The following is a 17,731-nucleotide window of genomic DNA, read 5'->3' on the forward strand; positions in this document are numbered from 1 at the left end:
CATGTGTTTTCTTCTGTATGAATGTGCTATGTTGATGGACGGTTGAATTGTTTCTTTTGTCAATATCACACTGTTTTGCTTATTATGGCTTTAAAGTAAGTTTTGACATTGGGTAATCAGTCCTCTAACTTTGTTCTTCTCCTTAAATATTGTGTTAGTTCTTCTGTGTCTTTTGCCTCCCTGTATAAACTGTAGAATCAGTTTGTCAATATCTGCAAAATAACTTGCTGGGATTTTGATTGGGATTGCTTTGAATCTATAGATTAAGTTGGGAAGAACTGACATCTTGACAATATGTCTTCTTGTCAAAGAACATGGATAATCTCTCCATTTATTTAGTTCTATGATTTCTATCATCAGAGTTTTGTAGTTTTCCTCATATAAATCTTATAAATATTTTCTTAGATTTATGCCGAAGTGGTTTTTTTTTTGCTTTATAATTTAAATGGGTTGTATTTTAAATTTCAAATTTCACTTGTTTCTTGCTGGTATATAGGAAATCAGTTGACTTTTGTATATTAACCCGGTATTCTACAACCTTGCTATAATCACTTATTACTTCCAGGAATATTTTTATCCATTCTTTAGAATTTTCTAAATAGACTATCATGTCATTTGTGAACAAATACAGTTTTATTTCTTTCTTACCAATCTTTATACCATTTATTTCCTTTTCTTCTATTATTGCATTAGCTAGAACTTTCAGCACAGTGCGATTTTTTTGTTGTTGTTAGTTAATTAATTAATTAATTAATTTTTGGCTGTGTTGGGTCTTCGTTGCTGCGCGCAGGCTTTCTCTAGTTGCGGCGAGAGGGGGTTACTCTTCCTTGTGATATGCGGGCTTCTCATTGCGGTGGCTTCTCTTGTTGTGGAGCACGGGCTCTAGGTGCACGGGCTTCAGTAGTTGTGGAATGTGGTCTCAGTAGTTGTGGCTCGCGGGCTCTAGAGTGCAGGCTCAGTAGTTGTGGCGCATGGGCTTAGTTGCTCCGCGGCATGTGGGATCTTCCTGGACTAGGGCTCGAACCTATGTCCCCTGCATTGGCAGGTGGATTCTCAACCACTGCGCTACCAGGGAAGTCCGACAGTATTGGTAAGGAGTGCTGAGAGAGGACATTCTTGCCTTGTACCTGATCTCAGTGGGAAAGCTTGGCATTTCTCACCACTAAATATTATGTTAGCTATAGGGTTTTTTGTAGATTTTATTTCGTTGAGGAAGTTCCCCTCTATTTTCAGTTTACTGAGAATTTTTATTCTGAATGGGTGCTGGGATTTCCCAAATGCTTTTCCTGCATTTATTGATAAGATCATGCAATTTTTTTTCTCAGCCTGTTGATGGGTGGATTACATTAATTGATTTTTGTGTGTTGAGCTAGTGTTGCATACCTGGGATATATTCCAGTTGGTTGTGGTTTATAATACATTTTATACATTGTTGGATTCAATTTACTAATATTCTGTTGAGGTTTTTTGCATCTCGGCTCATGAGAGATATTGATCTGTAGTTTTCTGTTCTTGTAATGTCTGTCTGGTTTTGATATCACAGTAATGTTAGCTTCATAGAATGAGTTAGGTAGTATTCCCTCTGCTTCTGTCCTCTGAAAAAGATTGTAGAGAATTGGTTTAATTTTTCCCTTCAATGTGTGGTAGAACTCACTAGTGCACCCGTATCAGCCTGATGCTTTCTGTTTTGGAAGGTTATTAATTACTAGTTCAATTTCTTTAATAAATACAGGCCTTTTCAAATTGTTTCTTGTATGAGTTTTGGCAAAGTGTATGTTTCAAGGAATTGGTCCATTTTATCTAGGTTTTCAAATATGTGGGCATTGAGTTGTTCATATTATTCCTTTATTACCTTTTTAATGTCCATAGGATCTGTAGTGAGTCCCCTCTTTTATTTTTTAAATTGGAGTATAATTGCTTTACAATGTTGTGTTAGTTTCTGCTGTACAACGAAGTGAATCAACTATATGTACACATATATTCCCTCCCTCTTGGACCTCCCTCCCACCCCCCACCTCCCCATCCCACCCATCTAGGTCATCACAGAGCACCAAGCTTAGTTCCCTGTGCTATACATCAGGTTCCCACTAGCTATCTGTTTTACACATTGTAGTGTATATATGTCAATCCTAATCTCCCAGTTCATCCCACCCTCCCCCCCACCCCCGCCACATCCACATGTTCGTTCTCTACGTCTGCGTCACTATTCCTGCCCTGGAAATAGGTTCATCTGTAGCATTTTTCTATTTTCCACATTTATGCATTAATATATGATATTTGTTTTTCTCTGACTTACTTCACTCTGTATGACAGACTCTAGGTCCATCCACATCTCTACAAATGACCCAATTTTGTTCCTTTTTATGGTTGAGTAATATTCCATTGTATATATGTACCACATCTTCTTTATCCACTCATTTGTCATTGGACATTTAGGTTGTTTTCATGTCTTGGCTGTTGTAAATAGTGCTGCAGTGAACATTGGGGTACATGTGTCATTTTGAATTATGGTTTTCTCGGGGTATATGCCCAGTAGGGGGATTGTTGGGTCATATGGTAGTTCTGTTTTTAGTTTTTTAAGGAAGCTCCATACTGTTCTCCATAGTGGCTGTATCAATTTACATTCTCACCAACAGTTCAAGAGGGTTCCCTTTTCTCTACACCCTCTCCAGCATTTATTGTTTGTAGATTTTTTGATGATGGCCGTTTTCACTGGTATGAGGCGATACCTCATTGTAGTTTTGATTTGCATTTCTCTAATGATTAGTGATGTTGATTATCTTTTCATGTGCCTCTTGGCCATCTGTATGTCTTCTTTGGAGAAATGTCTATTTAGGTCTTCTGCCCATTTTTGGATTGGGTTATTTGTTGTTTTGATATTGAGGTGCATGAGCTGCTTGTATATTTTGGGATTAATCCTTTGTCAGTTGCTTCATTTGCAAATATTTTCTCCCATTCTGAGGGTTGTCTTTTCGTCTTGTTTATGGTTTCCTTTGCTGTGCAAAAGCTTTTAAGTTTAATTAGGTCCCTTTTTTTTTTTTTTTGGTGGTACGCGGGCCTCTCACTGCTGTGGCCTCTCCCGTTGCGGAGCACAGGCTCCGGACGCGCAGGCTCAGCAGCCATGGCTCACGGGCCCAGCCGCTCTGCGACATGTGGGATCCTCCCAGACTGGGGCATGAACCCGTGTCCCCTGCATTGGCAGGCGGACTCTCAACAACTGCGCCACTAGGGAACCCCCATTTGCTTATTTTTGATTTTATTTTCATTACTCTAGGAGGTGAGTCAAAAAGATCTTGCTGTGGTTTACGTCAGAGTGTTTTTCCTATGTTTTCCTCTAAGAGTTTTATAGTATCTGGTCTTATTACGTTTAGGTCTTTAATCCATTTTGAGTTTATTTTTGTGTATGGTGTTAGGAAGTGTTCTAATTTCATTCTTTTACATGTAGCTGTCCAGTTTTCCCAGCACCACTTATTGAAGAGGCTGTCTTTTCTCCATTATATATTCTTGCCTCCTTTATCAAAAATAAGGTGACCACATGTGCGTGGGTTTATCTCTGAGCTTTCTATCCTGTTCCATTGATCTATATTTCTGTTTTTGTGCCAGTACCATACTGTCTTGATTACTGTAGGTTTGTAGTATAGTCTGACGTCTGGGAGTCTGATTCCTCCAGCTCCACTTTTCTTCCTCAAGATTGCTTTGGCTATTCAGGGTCTTCTGTGTGTCCATACAAATTTTAAGATTTTTTTGTTCTAGTTCTGTGAAAAATGCCATTGGTAATTTGATAGGCATTGCACTGAATCTGTAGATTGCTTTGGGTAGAATAGTCATTTTCACAATATTGATTCTTCCAATCCAAGAGCATGATATATCTCACCATCTCTATATATAGTATTGCGTCATCTGCAAACAGTGACAGTTTTACTTCTTCTTTTCCGATTTGGATTCCTTTTATTTCTTTTTCTTCTCTGATTGCTGTGGCTAAAACTTTCAAAACTATGTTGAATAATAGTGGTGAGAGTGGGCAGTCTTGTCTGGTTCCTGATCTTAGTGGAAATGGTTTCAGTTTTTCACCATTGAGAACAATGTTGGCTGTGGGTTTGTCATATATGGCCTTTATTATGTTGAGGTAAGTTCCCTCTGTGCCTACATTCTGGAGGGTTTTTATCATAAATGGGTGCTGAATTTTGTTGAAAACTTTTTCTGCATCTATTAAGATGATCATATGGTTGTTCTCCCTGAATTTGTTAATATGGTTTATTACACTGATTGATTTGTGTATATTGAAGAATCCTTGCCTTCCGGGGATAAAACCTACTTGATCATGGTGTATGATTCTTTTTTTTTTAAATTAATTAATTAATTTTTGGCTGTGTTGGGTCTTCATTTTTGTGCGAGGGCTTTCTCTAGTTGTGGGAAGTGGGTGCCACTCTTCATCACGGTGTGCGGGCCTCTCACTGTCAAAGCCTCTCTTGTTGAGGAGCACACACTCCAGACTCACAGGCTCAGTAGTTGTGGCTCACGGGCCCAGTTGCTCCACGGCATGTGGGATCCTCCCAGACCAGGTCTCGAACCCGTGTCCCCTGCATTGGCAGGCAGATTCTCAACCACTGCACCACCAGGGAAGCCCTTGGTGTATGATTCTTTTAATGTGCTGTTGAATTCTGTTTGCTAGTATTTTTTTTTTTTTGGAGGAGCAAAAATCAGACATATCAAGTGAAAAAACCAATATGTGTAATTTTCAAGATCCATTTTTCATTTATAGTTAAGAAACTATAGGACAAACTGTTTGCTAGTATTTTGTTAAGGATTTTTGCATCTATTTTCATCAGTGATATTGGCCTGTAGTTTTCTTTTTTTGTGTCATCCTTGTCTGGTTTTGGTATCAGGGTGATGGTTGCCTTGTAGAATGAGTTTGGGAGTGTTACTCCCTCTACTGTATTTTGGAAGAGTTTGAGAAGGATAGATGTTAGCTCTTCTCTAAATGTTTGGTAGAATTCGTCTGTGAAGCCATCTGGTCCTCGGCCTTTAGTTAGTTTGTTTGTTTATTTATTTATTTTTGGTTGTGTTTGGTCTTCGTTGCTGCGTGCGGGCTTTCTTTAGTTTTGGCGAGTAGGGGCTACTCTGTGCTGCGGTGTGCGGGCTTCTCATTGCAGTGGATTCTCTTGTTGTGGAGCAAAGGCTCTAGGTGCGTGGGCTCCAGTAGTTGTGGCATGTGGGCTCAGTAGTTGTGGCTCATGTGCTCTAGAGTACAGACTCAGTTGTTGTGGTGCACGGGCTTAGCTGCTCTGCGGCATGTGGGATATTCCCGGACCAGGGCTTGAACCCACGTCCCCTGCATTGGCAGGCGGATTCTTAACCACTGCTCCACCAGTGAAGTCCCTCCTGGGCCTTTATTTGCTGGAAGATTTTTAATCACAGTTTCAATTTCAGTGCTTGTGATTCATCTGTTCATATTTTCTATTTCTTCCTGGTTCAGTCTCGGAAGGTTGTGCTTTTCTAAGAATTTGTCTGTTTCTTCCAGGTTGTCCATTTTATTGGCATATAGTTGCTTGTAGTAATCTCTCATGATCCTTTGTATTTCTTCAGTGTCAGTTGTTACTTCTCCTTTTTCATTTCTAATTCTGTTGATTTGAGTCTTCTCCCTTTTCTTCTTGATGTGTCTGGCTAATGGTTTTTCAATTTTGTTTATCTTCTCAAAGAACCAGCTTTTAGTTTTATTGATCTTTGCTATGGTTTACTTCATTTCTTTTTTATTTATTTCTGATCTGATCTTTATGATTTCTTTCCTTTTGCTAAATTTGGGTTTTTTTTTGTTCTTCTTACTCTAATTGCTTTAGGTGTAAGTTTAGATTGTTTATTTGAGTTTTTTGTTGTTTCTTGAGGTGAGATTGAATTGCTATAAAGTTCCCTACAGAAGTGCTTTTTTTGTGTCCCATAGGTTTTGGGTCATCATGTTTTCATTGTCATTTGTTACTTTGTATTCTTTTCTTTATTCTTTGATTTCTTTAGGATCTCTTGGTTATTTAGCAGTGCATTGTTTAGCCTCTATGTGTTTGTGGGGTTTTTGGTTTTTTTTTTCTGCTATACGCGGGCTTCTCACTGTTGTGGCCTCTCCCGTTGAGGAGCACAGGCTCCGGACACGCAGGCTCAGCGTCCATGGCTCACGGGCCCAGCTGCTTCGCGGCATGTGGGATCCTCCCGGACTGGGGCATGAACCCGTGTCCCCTGCATCGGCAGATGGACTCTCAACCACTGCGCCACTAGGGAAGCCCCTGTTTGTGTTTTTTATACTTTTTTTTCGTTTAATTGATTTCTAATCTTACAGCGTTGTGGTTGGAAATGATGTTTGATACTATTTTTATTTTGTTAAGTTTGTGAGGCTTGATTTGTGACCCAAGATGTGATCTATCCTGGAGAATGTTCGATGAGCACTTGAGAAGAAAGTGTAATCTGTTGTTTTTGGATGGAATGTTCTATAAATATCAATTAAGTCCATCTTGTTTAATGTATCATTTAAAGCTTGTGTTTCCTTATTTATTTTCATTTTGTATGATCTTTCCATTGGTGAAAGTGGGGTGTTAAAGTCCCCTACTATGATTGTGTTACTGTCAGTTTCCCCTTTCATGGCTGTTAGCATTTGCCTTATGTATTGAGGTGCTCCTATGTTGGGTGCATAAATAGTTACAAGTGTTATATCTTCTTCTTGGATTGATCCCTTGATCATTATGTAGTGTCCTTCTTTGTCTCTTGTAATAGTCTTTATTTTAAAGTCTGTCTGATATGAGAATTGTTACTCTAGCTTTCTTGTGATTTCCATTTACATGGAATATCTTTTTCCATCCCCTCACTTTCAGTCTGTATGTGTCCGTAGGTCTGAAGTGGGTTCTTGTAGACAGCATATGTTTGGGTCTTGTTTTTGTTTCCATTCGGCTAGTGTATGTCTTTTATTTGGAGCATAATTATCCATATGTATGTTCCTATTACCATTTTTTAAATTGTTTTGTGTTTGTTATTTTAAGTCTTTTCCTCCTCTTGTGTTTCCTGTTGAGAGAAGTTCCTTTAGCATTTGTTGTAGAGCCGGTTTGGTGGTGCTGAATTCTCTTAGGTTTTGCTTGTTTGTAAAGGTTTTAATTTCTCACTCGAATCTGAATGAGATCCTTGCTGGGTAGAGTAATCTTGGTTGTAGGTTCTTCCCTTTCATCATTTTAATTATACCATGCCACTCCCTTCTGGCTTGCAGAGTTTCTGCTGAAAGATCAGCTGTTAACCTTATGGGGATTCCCTTGTATGTTGTTGCTTTTCCCTTGCTGCTTTTAATATTTTTTCTTCGTATTTAATTTTTTGGGGGGGAATTTTTGAATTTTATTTTATTTTTTATACAGCAGGTTCTTATTAGTTTCTCAGTTCCCTTTTTTTTTCTCTTCTTCTTCTGGGACCTGTATAATTCAAATGTTGGTGTGTTTAATGTTGTCCCAGAGGTCTCTGAGATTGTCCTCAATTCTTTTGATGTTTTTTCTCTTTATTCTGCTCTGCAGTAGTTATTTCCACTCTTTTATCTTCCAGGTCACCTATCCATTCTTCTGCCTCAGTTATTCTGCTATTGATTCCTTCCAGAGTTTTTTTTATTATATTTATTGTGTTGTTTTTCCTTGTTTGTTCGCTCTTTAGTTCTTCTAGTTCCTTGTTAAACATTTCTTGTAATTTCTCCATTCTATTTCCATTATTTTGGATCACCTTTATTATTATTACTCTGAATTCTTTTTCAGGTGGACTACCTGTTTCCTCTTCATTTGTCTTGTCTGGTGGGTTTTTACCTTGCTCCTTCATCTGCTTTGTATTTCTGTGCCTTCTCATTTTGGCTCAACTTACTGTTCGTGGTCTCCCTTTCACAGGCTGCAGGTTCATAGTTCCCATTATTTTTGGTATCTGTCCCCAGTGGGTAAGGTTGGTTCAGTGGGTTGTGTAGGCTTCCTGGTGGAGGGGACTGGTTTCTGTGTTCTGGTGGATGAGGCTGGATCTTGTCTTTCTGGTGGGCGGGACCACATCTGGTGGTGTGTTTTGGGGTGTCCGTGACCTTATTATTATTTTAGGCAGCCTCTCTGCTAATGGGTGGGGTTGTGTTCCTGTGTTGCTAGTTGTTTGCCATAGGGTGTCCAGCAGTGTAGCTTGCTGTTCGTTGAGTGGAACTGGTTCTTAACGTTGAGATGGAGATCTGTGGGAGAGCTTTTGTTGTTTGATGTTACGTGGGGCTGGGAGGTCTTTGGTGGACCAGTGTCCTGAACTCCACTCTCCCACCTCAGAGGCTCAGGACTGACATCCGGCCAGAGCACCAAGACCCTGTCAGCCACAAGGGTCAGAAGAAAAAGAATGAAAGGAAAAAAAAAATAAAGTTATTAAAATAGAAAAAAATTAAAAAATAAAAAGTAATTTAAAAAAAGGAGAGAGAAAGAAGAGAGCAACCAAACCAAAAAACAAATCCACCAATGATAGCAAGCGCTAAAAAGTATACTAAAAAACAAAATGGGGCTTCCCTGTTGGTGCAGTGGTTGAGAGTCCACCTGCCGATGCAGGGGACATGGGTTCGTGCCCTGGTCTGGCAAGATCCCACATGCCGCGGAGCAGCTGGGCCCGTGAGCCATGGCTGCTGAGCCTGCGTGTCCAGAGCCTTGTGCTCCGCAACGGGAGAGGCCACAACAGTGAGAGGCCCACGTACCGCAACAAAACAAAACAAAAAACAAAACGGACAGTCAGAACCCTAGGACAAATGGCAAAAGCAAAGCTATACAGACAAAATCACACAAAGAAGCATACACATACACACTCACAAAAAGAGAAAAAGGGAAAAAAATTATATAAAATGTAAAAAGGAAGAGGGCAACCAAATCAGTAAACAAATCTACCAGTTATAATAAGCTGTAAATACTAAACTAAGAGAAACGTAAAACCAGAAACAAATGAGATACTGAAAGCAAACCCCAAGTCTACAGTTGCTCCCATAGTCCACTGTGTCATTTTTGGGATGATTCGTTGTCATTTCACAGATACAGGGTACATCACGTTGACTGTGAAGATTTAATCTGCTGCTCCTGAGGCTGCTGGGAGAAATTTCTCTTTCTCTTCTTTGTTCACACAGCTCCTGGGGTTCAGCTTTGGATTTGGCCCCATCTCTGCGTGTAGCTTACCTGAGGGCATCTCTTCTCCACCCAGACAGGACGGGTTAAAGGAGCGGCTGGTTAGGGGGCTCTGACTCACTCAGACTGGGGGGAGGGAGTGGTACGGAATGCAGGGAGAGCCTGTGGTGGCAGAGGCCGGTGTGACGTTGCAACAGCGTGAGGCATGCCATGTGTTCTTCCATGGAAATTGTCCCTGGATCATGGGACCCTACAGTGGCGGGCTGCACAGGCTCCCAGGAGGGGAGGTATGGATAGTGACCTGTGTTTGCACACAGGCTTCCTGATGGCTGCAGCAGCAGCCTTAGCATTTCATGCCTGTCTCTGGTGTCCCTGCTGATAGCTGCGGCTCGCACCTGTCTCTGGAGCTTGTTTAGGCGGTGCTCTGAATCATCTCTCCTCGCGCACCCTGAAACAATGGTCTCTTGCCTTTTAGGCAGGTCCAGATTTTTTCCCAGACTCCCTTCCGGCTAGCTGTGGTGCACTATCCCCCTTCAGGCTGTGTTCACACAGCCAACCCTAGTTCTCTCCTTGGGATCTTAACTCTGAAGTCCGAGCCTCAGCTCCCAGCCCCCACCCACCCCGGTGTGTGAGCCGACAAGCCTCTCAGGCTTGTGAGTACTGTCGGCACCAATTCTCTGTGCAGGAATCTCTCCGCTTTGCCCTCTCCACCCCTGTTGCTCTGCTCTCCTCCGTGGCTCCGAAACTTCCACCCCCCCCAATCCCCACCAGTGAAGGGGCTTCCTAGTGTGTGGAAACTTTTCCTCCTTCACAGCTCCCTCCCAGAGGTACAGGTCCCATCCCTATTCTTTTGTCTTTGCTTTTCCTTTTTTCTTTTGCCCTACCCAGGTATGTGGGGAGTTTCTTGCCTTTTGGGAAGTCTGAGGTCTTCTGCCAGCATTCAGTATGTGTTCTATAGGAATTGTTCCACATGTAGATGTAGTTTTGATGTATTTGTGGGGAGGAAGGTGATCTCCATGTCTTAACTCCTCCACCATCTTTCCTCATTTCTTTTTATTTTTTATTTTATTCTGCAGCAGTGATTTCCACCATTCTTTCTTCTAGCTCGCTCATTCTTTCTTCTGCCTCAGTTATTCTGTTGGTGCTTCCTTCTAGTGTTTTTTTTTTTCCTGTACCCGGGCCTCTCACTGTTGTGGCCTCTTCCGTTGCGGAGCACAGGCTCTGGACATGCAGGCTTAGCGGCCATGGCTCACGGACCTAGCCGCTCTGCGGCATGTGGTATCTTCCCAGACTGGGGCACGAACCCGTGTCCCCTGCATCGGCAGGGATCTCAACCACTGCGCCACCAGGGAAGCCCCCTTCTAGTGTATTTTTCATTTCAGTTATTGTATTGTCCATTTCTGTTTGTTTGTTGTTTAGTTCTTCTAGCTCTTCATTAAACATTTCTTGTATCTTCTGAATCTGTACCTCCATTCTTTTTCTGAGATCTTGGATCATCTACACTATCATTACTCTGAATTCTTTTTCAGGTAGATTGCCTTTCTCCACTTCATTTAATTGTTCTTCTGGGCTTTTATCATGTTCCTTAGTGTGGGATATATTTCTCTGCTGTCTCATTTTGTCTAACTTCCTGTGATTGCGGTGTCCATTATGCAGGCTACAGGGTTGTATTTCTTCTTCCTTATTCTGCCTGCTCCCTGGTGGATGAGGCTGTCTAAGAGGCTTGTGCAGGCTTTCTGGTGGGAGGGACTGGTTACTGCCCACTGGGGTGTGGAGCTGGGTCTTGTCCCTCTGTTGGGCAGGGCTGGGTCATGCTGTGTGTTTAGTGAGCAGCTGTGTGGTCAGGAAGACTTTAAGTAGCCTGTCTGCTGATGGGTGGGGCTGTGTCCCACCTTGTTGGTTGTTTGGCCATGGCGTCCCAGTAATGGAAGCTTCAGGTTGTTGGGTGGGGCCAGGTCTTGGTGAGAAATTGGTGGCCTCCAGGAAGGCTCACACTGATGAGTACTCCCCAGAACTACTGCTGCCAGTGTCTTTGTCCCTGCAGTGAGCCACAGCTACCCCTGCCTCCAATGGAGACCCTCCATTATTGGCAGGTAGGTCTGGCACAGTCTCTTATGAGGTCACTGCTTTTTTCCCTGAGTCCTGGTGCACATGAGACCTTGTGTGTGCCCTCCGAGAGTGGAATTTGTGTTTCCCCAGTCCTGTGGAATTCCTGTGATCAAACTGGCCTTCAAAACCAGGTTCTCTGGGGGCTTCTTCTCCCATTGCCAGAAACCCAGGCTGTAGATGCTGATGTGGGGTTCTCCCTCCTGTGGTATAATTATTTTCCAGTTTGTTAGTCATCCACCTGGCAGATATGGGATTTGATTTTATTGTGATTGTGCCCCTTGTACCAGCTCCTTGTGGCTTCTTCTTTGTCTTTGGATGTAGGGTATCTTTTTGTAGCTTCCAGCGTGTTTTTGTTGATGGTTGTTCAGCAGTTAGCTGTGATTTTGGTGATTATGTAAGAAGAGGTGAGCTCAGTTCCTTCTACTGTGCCATCTTGTCTTTTTGTCTGGAAACTCCAGTCTTAGTGATACAGGTGTAATCTGGTCAGCAGCAACTCCATGAATCTGGGATTATATCTGAGTAAACTGGATGCTTGTTGGTCCTTTTAAGAAAGTGTCCCTGGAAAAGGTGTGAGTAGTAATCACAGAAGGTTCTCAAGAGCACCACTCACCTTGTGCTGTTTATTACAATGGATATGACTCAGGACCAGCCAGATGGGATAGATGCATCAGGCAAGGGAAATGGCACGGAGCTTCCATCTCTCTCTGAGAGCATCACTCTTCTAGCATCTCTCCGTGTTCACTGTCTCAGAAGTTCCTAATTTGCTTTTCCTTTGATGGATAACTTCCCAGGGTACAGAATTCTAGGTTGGGTTTTTCTTTTCTCTCAACACTTTAAATATTTTCACTCTCTCCTTGCCTGCATGGTTTCTGAGAAGATAGATTTAATTTCTATCTTTGTTCTCTGTAGGTAAAGTGGTTTTTCCTTCTGGCTCCTTTCAGGATTTTATTTTTGATTTTTCTGTAGTTTGGAAATGAATTGCCTAGTTGTAGGATTTCTTTGTTTGTTTTCATTTTTGTTTTTGCATTTATCTTGCTTGATGTTCTCTGAGCTTTCTAGATCTGTGGTTTGGTGTCTGACACTAATTTGGGGGAATTTTCAGTTATTATTTCAAATATTTCTTCTGTTACTTTTTTTCTTTCTTGTATTCCCATTATTTATATGTTATACTTTTTTGTTATCTACGTTCTTGGTTATTCTGTTCTGTTTTTTCTCCTTGCTTTTCAGTTTTAGAGATTCCTATTGAGATATCCCCAAGGTCGGAGATTCTTTCCTCAGCCATGTCCAGTCTATTACTGAGCCCATCAAAGGCATTCTTCATTTCTATTATAGTGTTTTTGATCTCTGGCATTTCTTTTTGGTTCTTTCTTAGTATTGACATCCCTCTGTTGACATTGCTTATCTGTTCTTTCATGGTGTCTGTTTTATCCATTGGAGCCCTTAGCGTGTTAATCACAGTTGTTTTAAATTCTTAGTGTGATAATTTCAACATTTCTGCCATGTCTGGTTTTGAAGTTTGCTCTGTTTCTTTAAATTGTGTTTTTTGCTTTTCAGTGTGTCTTGTAATTTTTTCTTGATAACTGGACATGATGTACCAAGAAAAAGTAACTGTTATAAATAGGTCTTTAGCAATGTGGTGGTGAGATGTTGGGGGAGGGGAGCATTCTGTAGTCTTGTTATTAGTTCTCAGTCTCTGACTGAACCTATATCTTTGGATTGTGAACTTCACAAGTGTTTTAGTTTTTTTCCTCTCTCCTTAGGTTGGACAAGATGGCAAGAGTGGGCTGCTGTTGGGTATTTCCCTTCCCCAGGTCAGTTAGCCTCTGACAATACCCTAGCAGGTTAGGCTCTGGTTAACTGATTTCTCCTGAGGGCAGAACAGAGTGCTGGCCTATTTCAAAATTCTTCCTTTTCTCCTCCCCCTGCTAGAAGCATGAGGAGATTTTCTCTGATACTTACTTTGAGGGCCTGGTCAAGCTCCTGGATATAAATCTTACAAAATTGTGGGGGTGATGCCCCCTTGAGGTTTCTTTTTTTTTAAGATTTTATTTTTAGAGCAGTTTTAGTTTCACAGCAAAATTGAGAGTAAGTTACAGAGATTTCCATCCGCTGCCCGACACATGCATAGCTTCTCCCATTATCAGAATCACTCACCAGAGTGATACGTTTGTTACCAAGGATGAACCTACCTTGATACATCATAATCACCCCAGATCTGTAGTTTACCTTAGGGTTCACTCTTGGTGTTGTTCATTCTTTGGGTTTGTACAAATGTTTAAAGACATATATCTATCATTATAATGTACAGAGTATTTCACTGCCCTAAAATCCTCTGTGCTCTGCCTTTTCATCCCTTATCACCCTCACCCCTTGCAATCACTGATTTTTTTGTCTCCATAGTTTTGCCTTTTCCTGAATGTCAGTCATGTATTTGGAATCATACAGTATGTAGTCTCATTCAGGTTGGCTGCTTTTTTTAGTAATATGCATTTAAGGTTCCCCCATGTCTTTTCATGGCTTAATAGCTCATTTCTTTTTTAAAAAATATTTTTATTATGGATCTTTTGTTATTTAGATCATTTCAGCAAAAAGATTAAGGCTAAATTACAATGGAACTGCCATTGACTAAGTAATGTGAGAGATCTACTTTTCTCCAACTACCAGTCTTTTTACTTTTTTCGGAGTTCAGTCACCATAGGTCAAATTCTTTTGGAGATAAATGTCAGTTTTAATAATATATGATATCAGGCTTTAGTTCTGTTTACAGTGCTATAAATATCTTTGTGACAAAAGATTTAGAGGACTTTGAAATTGGCACATTACTTATAATATTTTAATACTATAAAAGTTAATAATGAATGTTAAATTTACCAAAGACTTCTGGAGGAGTCTTTGGTAAATTTAACCAGTATTTAACCAAGTATATAACAAGTATACTTGGTTTTGTTTTATACCTCATTGTTAAGCTAAAGTGGTAACATTTAAGTTAAAAGGAACTGGTTACAGTCTTTTTAAGGCCATGGGCCAGAGATCATTTCAAATTTTTGGTCTTCATATTAGGTTTCATAGCAGTACAGTTTAAGTGTAGTTGATTTACAATATTATATTATTTTCAGGTGTACAACATGGTGATTTAAAATTTTTATAGATTATACTCCATTTATAGTTACTATAAAATGATGGCTGTATTCCCTGTGCTATAAATATATCCTTGTAGCTTATTTATTTTGTACAAAGTGGTTTGTACCTCTTAACCTCCTACCCCATCTTGCCCCTCCCCTCTTCCCTCTCCCACTGGTAACCACTAGTTTGTTCTCTATATCTGAGTCTGTTTCTGTTTTGTTATATTCATTCGTTTTATGCTTTAGATTCCACATGTAGGTGATAACATACAGTATTTGTCTTTTTCTGTCTGATTTATTTCACTAAGCATAATAGCCTCCAGTTTCAGTCATGTTGTTGCAAATGGGAAAACTTCACTTTTTTATGGCTCTGTAGTATTACATTGTGTGTGTATATATATATATATACACACATACGTACATATATATATATATATATATATATATATATACATACATACCACATTTTCTTTATCCATTCATCTGTTGATGAACTTTTAGGTTGCTTCCATATCTTGTCTATTATAAAAAATGCTGCTATGAACATTGGGGTGCATGTATTTTTTTTTTTTTGGCTGCACTGGGTCTTTGTTGCTGCGTGCAGGCTTTCTCTAGTTGCAGTGAGCGAGGGCCACTCTTTGTTGCGGTGCATGGGCTTCTTATTGCGGTGGCTTTTCCTGTTGCAGAGCATGGGCTCTAGGTACACGGACTTTGGTAGTTGTAGCACACGAGCTCAGTAGTTGTGGCATGCGGGCCCTAGAGCACGCAGGCTTCAGCAGATGTGGTGCATGGGCTCAATACTTGCGGTGCACGGGCTCTAGGGTTTATGGGCTTCAGTAGTTGTGTCGCGCAGGCTCAGTAGTTGTGGCTCATGAGCTCTAGAGCACAGGGTCAGTTGTGGTGGTGCACGGGCTTAGTTGCTCCGTGGCATGTGGGATCTTCCCGGACCAGGGCTCGAACCCGTGTCCCTTTCATTGGCAGGCAGATTCTTAACCACTGCACCACCAGGGAAGTCCTGCATGTGTCTTTTTGAACGAGTGTTTTTCTTTTCTTTGCATAAATTCCCAGGAGTGGAATTACTGGATAATATGGTAGTTCTATTTTTAGTCTTTTGAGGAACATTTGTACTGTTTTCCACAGTAGCTGCACAAATTTACATTCCCACCAACAGTGTACAGAGGTTACCTTTTCTCCATATCCTTGCCAACACTTGTTATTTGTGGTCTTTCTGATGATAGCCATTCTCACAGGTGTGAGGTGATGTCTCAGTGTGGTTTTCATTTGTATTTCCCTGATGATCTAATCGTTTCATTTGTGCCTGTTGGCCATCTCTATGTCTTCTTTGGGTCCTCTACCTATTGTTTAATCAGATTTTTTTTTGTTTTTGATGTTGAGTTGTATGAGCTGTTTATATATTTTGGATATTAATCCGTTATTGGACATATCATTTGCACAAATCTTCTTCCCTTCAGTCAGTTGCCTTTTCATTTTGTTGATGGTTTCCTTTGTTTTGCAAAAGCTTTTAAGTTTGATTAGGTCCCATTTGTTTATTTTTTGCTTTTGTTGCTCTTGCCTGAGAAGACACATCCAAAAAATATTGCTAAGAACAATGTCAAAGAGTGTAGTACCTGTGTTTTCTTCTAGGAGTTTTATGGTTTCAGGTCTTACATTAAAGCCTTTAATCCATTTTTTTTTTTTTTTTTTTGCGGTATGCAGGCCCCTCACTGCTGCGGCCCCTCCCGTTGCAGAGCACAGGCTCCTGATGCGCAGGCTCAGCTGCCATAGGCTCACGGGCCCAGCCGCTCCTCGGCATGCGGGATCCCCCCAGACCGGGGCACGAACCCGCGTCCCCTGCATCGGCAGGCGGACCCCCAAACACTGCACCACCAGGGAAGCCCGCCTTTAATCCATTTTGAGTCTGTTTTTGTATATGGTGTAAGAAAATGTTCTAGTTCCATTCTTTTACATGTAGCTGTCTAGTTTTCCATGGAGTTTTTAACTCTCAGACTTGTGTACACTGAACCTCCAGCAATTGGTCAATTACAGTTCAGGCTTTCCTACCCTGCTGCTGGTTCCCATGATGGTTTCCATTTCTAAGTCTACTCCAATAAGCCATGACTTCTTGCATTTGCCTGTCTGTCTTTCCAATAGTAGGCTCAGCAGTTTCTACTGTGCCCTCATTTCTCTTAAGGATCCTAGAAGAGTTGATTTTTCAGTCTGTTCAGCTTTTTACTTGATAGTGCAGTGACTTTCAAGCTCTTTAAATTTGGAACTGGAAACTGGAAGTTCTGAACTACTTTTTTAAAATAAAAAAATAATGCATAAAAAAGTAGGGTATGTATATGATTTTTAAAAGTAAACTATATGGAAGGCAATGCAATGAAACATTTAAGTCTCTTTCCTATCCTGGACCTTAGTTCTCCAGGCCTTTTCCCTAGAGGAAACCACTGTTAATAGTTTCATGTGTATTCTTCCATAGGTAATCTCAGCAATTACAAATGTATGTGTATATATTTTGTAAAAAAGCAAATGGGGGGCTTCCCTGGTGGCGCAGTGGTTGAGAGTCTGCCTGCCGATGCAGGGGACGTGGGTTCGTGCCCTGGTCTGGGAAGATCCCACATGCCACGGAGCGGCTGGGCCCGTGAGCCATGGCCGCTGAGCCTGCCCGTCCGGAGCCTGTGCTCCACAACGGGAGAGGCCACAGCAGTGAGAGGCCCGTGTACCACAAAAACAAAAACAAAAACAAAAAACAAAACAAAACGAAAGCTAATGGAACCATATTCAACATGTGCTGGACCTTGTTTTTGCTTCTTGTATCTTAGAGTTCATGTCATATCAGCATACAAAAATCTGTTTCTTTTTTTATGACTGCATAATATTGTGCTAGATATGTATGTCATAATTTATTTAACACCCCTCACTTCCCCATGATGAACATTTATGATGTTTCCAGGCTTTTAATTAAAATCAGTGTAGGGACTTCACTGGTGGTCCAGTGGTTAAGACTCCATTCTTCCATGGCAGGGGGCACAGGTTTGATCCTGGGTTGGGAAAGTTCCACATGCTGCGCAGTGTGACGAAGAAAAAAAAAAAATCAGTGTAGCCATGTATATACATCTTTGCAATGTGTGAATGTATCTGTGAGATAGATTACTAGATGTTATCTCCTTGATATTAATAAATACATATAACTTTTATGAGTATAACATGATTTTTTCCCCCACTCCTTTAGAAAGAAGCCTAAGAAGAAAGAAAATGAGACTGGATGTAGAAGGTCAATGCGATTACTAAAAGTTGATCCTTCAGGAGTTTCATTACCAGCAACTCCAACCCAGCCAATATTAGTAGCAGATGAAAATGTAAGAAAGA

At 41.0% G+C, this 17,731-nt stretch overlaps 1 protein-coding gene across 3 annotated transcripts in view; it reads left to right on the forward strand.

Annotated features, from left to right (window-relative positions):
- WDR76 (WD repeat domain 76) overlaps positions 1-17,731 on the forward strand; it is a 62,510-nt gene that overhangs the window by 17,799 nt on the left and 26,980 nt on the right. For all 3 annotated transcript variants that reach the window (XM_082648691.1, XM_082648692.1, XM_082648693.1), the window contains exon 5: positions 17,595-17,721. In XM_082648691.1, the coding sequence (XP_082504817.1) occupies positions 17,595-17,721 (127 nt within the window). The remainder of the gene's footprint in view (positions 1-17,594; positions 17,722-17,731) is intronic.

Source organism: Grampus griseus (genome assembly GCF_964374135.1).
Source record: "Grampus griseus genome assembly, chromosome: 2".
Classification (NCBI taxonomy): Eukaryota; Metazoa; Chordata; class Mammalia; order Artiodactyla; family Delphinidae; genus Grampus; species Grampus griseus.